The sequence below is a fragment of the Chiloscyllium plagiosum genome, unplaced genomic scaffold (genome assembly GCF_037043375.1).
Source record: "Chiloscyllium plagiosum isolate Xiang-an unplaced genomic scaffold, Cpla_swu_hap1 HiC_scaffold_1, whole genome shotgun sequence".
Classification (NCBI taxonomy): domain Eukaryota; kingdom Metazoa; phylum Chordata; class Chondrichthyes; order Orectolobiformes; family Hemiscylliidae; genus Chiloscyllium; species Chiloscyllium plagiosum.
Genome location: NW_028270139.1, coordinates 103034715 through 103044009, shown reverse-complemented (window position 1 = coordinate 103044009; position 9295 = coordinate 103034715). Strand labels below are relative to the sequence as shown.

Genomic DNA, 9295 nt, shown 5'->3' with positions numbered 1-9295 from the left:
CTCACAGGATCCCTGGCAGCTTATTCTCAAAACAATTGAGACATTCTGTGTCTTTGTTTCCTCTTCTTCCTTATAAAAAGGGTATACTGGCCACTGGAAAATCATTAGAATCTTTAATAAGGAAGAGTGATGATGCCGTAGCCTTAAGAGGTCATTTTGTCCTGATTTCTTTTGAGAGAAAGATTGAACGAGAGGGACAGAGCTAGCTACTGAAAACTACTTGAGTAAACAGCTTGGGAGGCCTTAGGTTATTTTTAATGCAACCTGAATAGGTGTGGCTAGCTCTCACAGATTAGGATTTCTGGGTTTTGTTTTCTAGTAGCATCAGAAGCTAACAGAGTTGGAAGCTTCCGTGGATGTCTCCTGGCTGCCACTCTCTGAATTTTCTCTCGATGTTTCTTCTTCCTGGATTGAAGAAATACATGTTTCTGAATTTGCCTTTTTGACAAGGGGCTTGTTTATGTGATATTACTATAATGGAACAGTTAATTAGTAGTTATTGTATCTATAATAAAATTTTCCAGTAGAATTATTATTCTAAATTTCTCCTTCTTTGGTTGTATTTTAACTACAGTGTTTAAATAAATTGCGTTTTGCTTCACATTGAGCAGTTTTACCAGCTGCATTGCAATTGGAACAGATACTATATTTGCCTTTAAAGTAAGAAGCAGTCAGGGTCTAGGCTACCTTCTTCAAATATTTTTAGGGGATCTGATCTGGTCCATTACAGACGTAATAACAGGACAGGTGGAAAGTCAAAGTACAAGCTACCAAAGACACTTGATTTAACCTTCTCAATTATGTATGACTAAATTGCTAGAGTTCGTAGAAGATATAGCAAGCAACATTGATAATGGGAATCCTGTAGATGTAGTATATCTGGACTTCCAAAAAGTGCTGCATAAAAGGTTAATACACAAGGTAAGATCACATGGGGTTGGGAGTAACGTATTACCTTAGACAAAGGATTGACTAAATCGACAGAAAGCAGAGTCAGGATAAATTGATCTTTTTCTGGTTGGCAAGATGTAAATAATGGGATGCCACAGGGTTTGGTCTTTGGGTCCCAACTATTTCCAGTCTGCATTAATGACTTGGATGCAGGGATGGAATTTGCAGATGGCACAAAAATAGGTGGGAAAGTAAGTTGCAATGGATAATAAATTTACAAATGGGCTAGGCGAATGGGCCAAAATTTAGCAGATGAAGTTAATGTGGTTGTGAGAGGTTATCTATTTTGGCTAAAGGAATACAAAAGGAATGTCTCTAAATGGACCGTGCTTCAGGATAGAAGGGTTTGGGTCTCTTCATTCCTGATTTGCAGAAAACCAGTATGCAAAAACAGCAGGTAATAAGGAAAGCAAATGGAATTTTGGCATTTATTGATTGAAGGATAAAACATAAAAGTACAGAGATGTTCTGCAATCATACAAGGCATGAGTGAGACCACACTTGGAATATTACAGATAATTTTGGTCCTATTTCTTGAAGAGGACTGTAGTTGTGTTGGAGGCAGTTCAGAGGAAGTGCATCAGATTGATTCCAAAGATATGGGGTTTGTCTTATGAAGTGAGGTTGAGCAGTTTAGGCCTATATTCTCAGGAGTTCAGAAGAAGAATTTAATGGAGATATACAAAATACTTAAGACTGATGAAGTAGACACAGAAAGGATGTTTCCTTGTGGGGTAAGCGAGAATGAGAGGCTGTAGTTTAAGAACAAGGGGTTGTAGAAGTAAAATGGATGAGAAATTACTTCCCTCTTAAAGAGTTGGGAATCTGTGAAATTCACTACCCCACAGTGCCATGGATGCTGGGACATTGAGTAAATTTGAGGAGATGGACAGATTTTAAATTCGCAATATATTCAAAAGGTTATGGAGGGCAGGCAGGAAAGTGGAGTTGAGGCAGAAATGAGATTAGCTAAGAATTCTGTACCATGTCATAAGGTGTTCTGGAGACAACCAAGATCAGGGCTTTGGCAGCAGCTGGACCAGACTGTCAGCAGTATTCTCAAGTCACACATGTTTGAGAATACTGTTGACAGTATGTGATTCAGATTTGTCTCTATATACATCAGCGTTAGAATGCAACTCTTGAATCATATGAACCAAATCATTTTCATTCAAAGCAAAAATGCAATCTTTGTATCAACACCAACTTTACTGCCTATCCAGATAACAACCAACAGTACCCCTCAACTCGAATGAACAGGCACTCCCCAGCATTCACACACAGATGTACAAGTGAAATGGAACACTGCTTTCTTACGTCGAAACACCATTTGGGATACTGCAATTTCAACATTATGGAAAGCAACAGTAAAAATACTGTGTTGTGAATCCAAGTCAATGAATCCAAGCAATACACTCTGAATAATTACATGAGAAATCCAAGAGAGAAGATTATGAATGTAAACCGAACAGTCATATCGGATTTGAAACATTAACACCGTTTCTCTCTTCACTGATACTACAAGATTAGCGTTTTCATACTTCTGATTTTAGCTCAGATCTCCAACATTGGCTGCATGTTGCTTGTTTTAATCCCTTATTGTAAACTAGTTTTACATTAAAGGTTAAATATCCTCTTTGGCTACAGGTGAGGTCCCAGAGGACTGGAAAATAGCCAATGTTGTCCCATTGTTTTTAAGAAGGATAGCAGGGATAATCCAGGAAAATACTGGCTTGTGAGCCTCATGTCGGTGATAGGGAAATTATTGGAAAAGATTAGCAGCAACAAGATCTATACACATTTAGAAACAAATGGACTTATTAGCAATAGACAGCATGGTATTGTGCAGGGGACGTTGTGCCTCACTAACTTGATCAAGCTTTTTGAGGTGGTGGCAAAAGTGATTGAAAAGGGAAAAGCGGGTGATGTCTACATGGACTTCAGTAAAGCCTTTGACAAGATCCTTCATGGCAGACTGGTCCAAAAAGTGACGTCACATTGTATCGGGGGGTGAGCTGGCAAGATGGATACAGAACTGGCTTAGTCATAGGAGACAGAGGATAGTGATGGAAGGATGCTTTTCAGAATGGAGGGTTGTGATCAGTGGTGTTCCACAGGATCTCTGCTGTTCGTGGTTTACATAAAGGATTTGGACGAAAATGTAGCTAGTCTAATTGTTCAGTTTGCGGACGATACAAAGATTGGATAAGTTCGGATAGTAAGGAGGAATGTCAGAGGATACAGCAGGATATAGAGATGATGCATTTTGGAAGGTCAAAGTACAGGTGGAAATTATGCAGAAAATGGCAGAACACTTAGAAGTATTGATATGCAGAGGGATCCAGGTGTCCAGGTCCACAAATCACTAAAGCTCACAGTGCAAGTAGATAAGGTAGTAAAAAAGGCCTATGGAATGTTTACCTTCAATGGAAGGGGTATTGAGTATAAGGACAGGCAAGTCATACTACAGCTTTATAGAACTTTAGTTAGGCCACACTTAGAATATTGCATACAGTTCTGGTCACCACGCACCATAAGGATGTGGGATGCTTTGCAGAGGATTTGGAAAACATTTACTAGGATGTTGTCTGGCATGGGGATTTTAGCTATGAAGAAAGGTTGGAAAAACTGGGTTTGTTTTCTCTGAAATGCAGGAGGTGGAGGGGCAACCTGAAGGAAGTTTATAAGAATGTGAATGGTATGGATAGGTTGGAAAATACCTTCCACACAGTGGAAGGGTTAATTATTAGGGTATACAGCTTCAAAGTGTTTGGGGGAGGGGATGTTGTGTGTGTGTCTTGGTTGGTTTAAAATACATGTGCGAAGCGAGTTTTCCACACAAAGGGTGGTGAGTGCCTGGAACACACTGCCAAAGGAGGTGGTGGAAGTAGACAACAGCAGCATTCAAGAAGCACCTGGATGAATACTTGAACAGGAAGGAAAAAGAGGGATATGGATATTGTAATTGAAGACAATTTTAGTATGGAAAGGCAAAATGTATTTTTGCATTATGAGGACTGAATGGCCTGTTCCTGTGTATATTGTTCTTTGTTGTTCTTCTTACTCTGCTTGTATAACAGCCAAGAATAGTAGAAGTATAAAAGAAAGCAAAAAGACTCTTAAAAATAACTTTAATTTATCCAGGATTTTGTGATCCACTTGGATGTTTCAAAACAGAGACATTTCTGACTTGCATACAACGTGAATTAATTGAACTAATGAAATCTGTACAAGGATTCCACAAAAAACATGTACACCCCTGGTTTCAATCATACAAAGTGGCTGCATGAGAATACAGCAAATTCTCTCAGAAGTTTACAATCAGAGCCATCACTAATAATGACATTAACATTTAGTGATTGCATATCAGAACTCTTGTACCTATTGGTTTTTGGAAAGAGATCTGCAAAGCAATGACAGTTTGGCACTGTAGAAAAAGCTACATTCTAACAGTAGCCCATTTCAAAGGATGGGAACAATTCTTGAAATAACTAGACAAAGTTATGACAGTTAAAAAACATACAAACAGAAGTGATACAATTACTTATGATTTAAAAATCCGTTTTTCATTGAAGTGCTTTTAATCATAAAAAAGTAGGCTGCATGCTTATGTTCTGGGACCATTTTTGCTGATGCTCTAAGAAAGTAACACCAAGCTATACAAAGTTTTAACTGATTGCTTTAGTCTAGTACAAATACGTTTTGCAATTAACCATTTGTGAACTTTAAGAAATGGCAAAATGTTCTCGAGTTTATTCACAGTGGTTCAAACTTCTTTTTCATTCGTGTGCACAATGAAACTAAGGCGTGTTTGTTGGCTACACAAGGCATTAAGGTAATTTGTGCTTCTTTTACAGCAGTAACTTCTGATGTCCAGAGATATGGTACTGTAAGATAACAATCATTTTCTTTTGGTATGCAATTTGATTGGCAATCTGTCCATTGTAACTATTTCCAGCAGTCCCTGTTATGTTTTATTGTCAACATGTTACCTTGACTGCTTCAAAAGAAGTTCTTTAAACCACTTGTTGACAGCAACATCCACACGCATTATGAAGCAAAAAGTAATAAGAAGGTAGATACTTGTCACAACAAAGCCCAAAGCCTCAAAAAGAAACCTGGGAAAGTAAAAAAAACACTCAAAGCTGGGAAATGATCAGTATTCCTATGTCAACACAAATAAAAATACTTGGCTTTTAATCACTGCATATGGGATTTATAATGAAGTGAGGGGTTACAGATAATGCTTGCAGACCACAGTTGAAAGCCTCATTCTTCCACTTAATAATGTGGTTATCGCCATCAAACATTAAAATACTCTAATATCACTTCACATCATATTAATGTGGCCTACTACAAATGCAGATAGCACTCAAATATTTTATATACATTGGAAGTCACTATCATCCACTTGTAAGATATATTTTTCCAGCATTTTAAAATTATAAAATAGAAAGAAAGAAATTTGTGGGTGAGCTAGGTCAGATTGTTTCATGTTCTCCCAGTGGTCTAATTTGTATACAAAGTGAAGTATACCTCAAAAACTTAATTAATCTCATGCAAAGGAAGCAATTTTAAATGGTGCAGGTCTAAAAGCAGCCTCATAAGGCCCGAAATCCTCAGATTGTAACCCCTGGTTCGGAACACACCTACCATTGGGAACATCTTTCCGGTCTAGTCTTGCTAGAATTTTGAGTCTCTACGATATCCCCCCTCACTTGTCTAAACTCCAGCAAAAACAATCCACACATAGTCAAACTTTCCTCATACGACAGTCCCACCAACCCGGAATCAGCCGGGTAAACCTTCGCTGCACTCCTTCAATAGCAAGAACATCCTTCCTCAGAAAAGACTACCAAAACAGCACACACCATTCCAAGCGTGAGCTCACAAAGGCCCAGCACAATTGCAACAACACATCCCTGCTCCTGTACTCAAAATCTCGCACAATGAAGGCCAACATACCATTTGCCTTCTTTACTTCCTGCTACACCTTCATGCCTACCTTCAGCGACTGATGCACAAGGACACCCAGGTCCCGCTGCACACTCCCCTCTCCCAATTTACAGCCAATCAGGTAGTAATCTGCCTTCTTGTTTTTACTTCCAAAATGAATAACCTCACACTTATCCAAATTACACTGCATCTGCCATTGCTTTGCCCACTCACCCAACCTGTCCAGATCATGCTGAAGGACCTCTACATCCTCATCACAGTACACCTTCCCACCCAACTTGGTATCATCTGCAAACTTTGACATGTTACATTTTGTTCGCTCATCTAAATCATTAATATATATTGCGAACAGCGATAGGTCTCTTTTATATCTTTCCCCTCTCACCCTAAACCTATGCCCTCTAGTTCTGGACTCCCTGACCCCAGGAAAAAGACTTTGCCTATTTACACTATCCATGCCCCTCATAATTTTGTAAACCTCTATAAGGTCACCCCTCACAGCCTGCGATGCTCCAGGGAAAACCGCCCCAGCCTATTCAGCCTCTCCCTATAGCTCAAACCCTCCAATCCTGGCAACATCCTTGTAAATCTTTTCTGAATCCTTTCAAGTTTCACAACATATTTCCGATAGGAAGGAGACCAGAATATTCCAACAGTGGCCTAACCAATGTCCTGTACAGACGCAACATGACCTCCCAACTCCTGTACTCAATACTCTGACCAATAAAGGAAAGCATACCAAACGCCTTCTTCACTATCCTATCTACCTGCGACTCCACTTTCAAGAAGCTATGAACCTGCACTCCAAGGTCTCTTTGTTCAGTAACACTCCCTAGGACCGTACAATTAAGTGTATAAGTCCTGCTAAGACTTGCTTTCCAAAATGCAGCACCTCGCATTTATCTGAATTAAACTCCATCTGCCACTTCTCAGCCCATTGGCCAATCTGGTCCAGATCCTGTTATAATCTGAGGTAACCCTCTTCGCTGTCCACTACACCTCCAATTTTGGTGTTATCTGCAAACTTACTAACTGTACTTCTTATACTCGCATCCAAATCATTTATGTAAATGACAAAAAGTAGAAGACCCAGCACCAATCTTGTGGCACTCCACTAGTCACAGGCCTTCAACTGAAAAACAACCCTCCACCACCATCCTTTGTCTTCTACCTTTGAGCCAGTTCTGTATCCAAATGGCTAGTTCTCTCTGTATTCCGTGAGATCTAACCTTGCTAATCAGTCTCCCATGGGGAACCTTGTCGAACGCCTTACTGAAGTCCATATTGATCACATCTACCGCTCTGCCCTCATCAATCCTCTTTGTTACCTTCTCAAAAAACTCAAGTTTGTGAGACATGACTTCCCACACACAAAGGACCTATTAATTCCTACTGTTTGGTTCCTCTCTGCCAACTAGTCTTCTATTCATCTCAATACACTTCCCCCAAACCCACGCACTTGAATCTTGCACAATAATCTCTTATCTGGGACTTTGTCAAACACTTTCTGAAAGTCCAAATATACCACATAGTCTGGCTCCCCCATGTCAACTCTACTCGTTACACCTTTACAGAATTCCAACAGATGTATAATGCATGATTTTCCCTTTCATAAATCCATGGTGACTCTGTCTGATTCTGCCACTACTTTCTAAATGCTCTGCTCTGAAGGCCTTGATAATGGATTCGAGAATTTTCCCCATTACCAATGTTAGGCTTACAAGTTTATAATTCCCTGTTTTCTCTCTACCTCCCTAATGTGCAGGACATGCAAGTCCCTACAAAACTGAATGACAGGAATGGCAGAATTCAGGAACCATGGACGAAAGGGAAATTGTAAAATTAGTCAAAAGGAAAAAGGAAGCAGATGATAGATCTAGGCAGCTACAAAATGACGAAGCCCTTGAGAAATTAGGAGGAACTTAAAAACAGAATTAGGAAGCTAAAAGGGGCCATGAAATGGTTTTAGCAAAGAGGATCAAGGAGAATCCAGAGGCTTTTTATGCATGTATTAGAAGAAAGAGGGTAGCAAGAGAAAGAGTAGGCCCACTCAAGGACAAAAAAAAAGGTAAGTTATGCGAGGAACCACAGGAAGTGGGAGAGATCCTTATGAGTACTTTTTAATCAGTATTCATCAAGGAGAAGGAAATGACTGATGTTGAGGTCGGGCCTGAGTGTGTGAATACTCTAGAAAATGCCATTATATTAATGGAGGAAATTTTGGGTATCCTAAATTGCAATACAGTAGACAAGTCCGCAGAGCCAAATGGGATCTATCCAAGGTTATCGTAAGAGGCAAAGGAAGAAATAATTGGGATACTGGCAGTATCTTCACATCCTCTTTGACCACAGGCAAGATTCCAGAGAACTGGAGATTAGCCAATGTTGTTCCTTTGTTTAAGAAAGGAAACAGGGATAATCCAGGGAATTACAGGTCCGCGAACCTGACGTCTGTGGTGGGGAAGTTCTTGGAGAGGATACGGAGAGACAAAATACATACATGTCTGGAAGAAAATGGACTAGTTAGTGACAGGCAGCATGGTTTTGCATGGGGAAGGCGACGTCTCACTAACCTGATAGAATTTTTTAAAGAGGTAACAAGGATAATTATGAGGTAAGGGTTGTGAATGTAGTTTATATACACTTTAGTAAGGCATTTGATAAAGTCCCACATAGCAGATCGGTACAAAAACTAAAATCACATGGGATTCTGAGTAGGCTGGCTAAACGGATACAAAACTGGCTTGGTCAATAGAAGAGAGAGAGCAGTGGTGGTAGGATGTTTTTCAGAATGGAGACCAGTAACTAGTGGTGTTCCACAGAGATCAGTCTTAGGTCCTATGTTGTTTCATATACATGATTAGGAGGAAAATACGCATGGTCTAATTAGCAACTTTGCAGATGATACGAAGATTGGTGGAGTTACTGATATAGCAAATGATTGTGAAAGGATCCAACAGGATAGATTGGTGACTTGGGCACAGAAATGGCAGGTAGAGTTTAATCCAAACAAATGCAAGGTGGTGCATTTGGAGGATCAAATTTAGGTGTGAATTGTAGTGGAAATGGCAGAATCCCTCGTAACATTAACATTAGATGTCTCTGGGCGTACAGGTTCACAGTTTCCTAAAAGTGGCGACACAAGTGGCCAAGGTGATTAAGGAGGCATATGGCATGCTTGCCTTCATAGGCAGGGACATGGAGTACAAGAGTTGGCAAACCATCTTGCAGTTATTTTGGTAGACTCACTACCAGTTTAAGGGAGATGTGCAAGGGAGGTATTTCAGGCAGAGTGTGGTAGAAGCCTGGAACACATTGCCAGAGGTGGTGGTGGAAGCAGGCACGTTGGCGACTTTTAAGAAGAGGGAGGGAATAGAAGGATACGGGC

At 40.0% G+C, this 9295-nt stretch overlaps 1 protein-coding gene across 2 annotated transcripts in view; it reads right to left on the bottom strand.

Annotated features, from left to right (window-relative positions):
- Positions 1–4065: 4065 nt before the first annotated feature.
- Positions 4066–9295, bottom strand: part of pigo (phosphatidylinositol glycan anchor biosynthesis, class O) — a 32472-nt gene continuing 27242 nt past the window's right edge. For both annotated transcript variants that reach the window (XM_087989488.1, XM_043687872.2), the window contains one exon: positions 4066–5069. In XM_087989488.1, the coding sequence (XP_087845614.1) occupies positions 4940–5069 (130 nt within the window). In that variant the 3' untranslated portion in view covers positions 4066–4939. The remainder of the gene's footprint in view (positions 5070–9295) is intronic.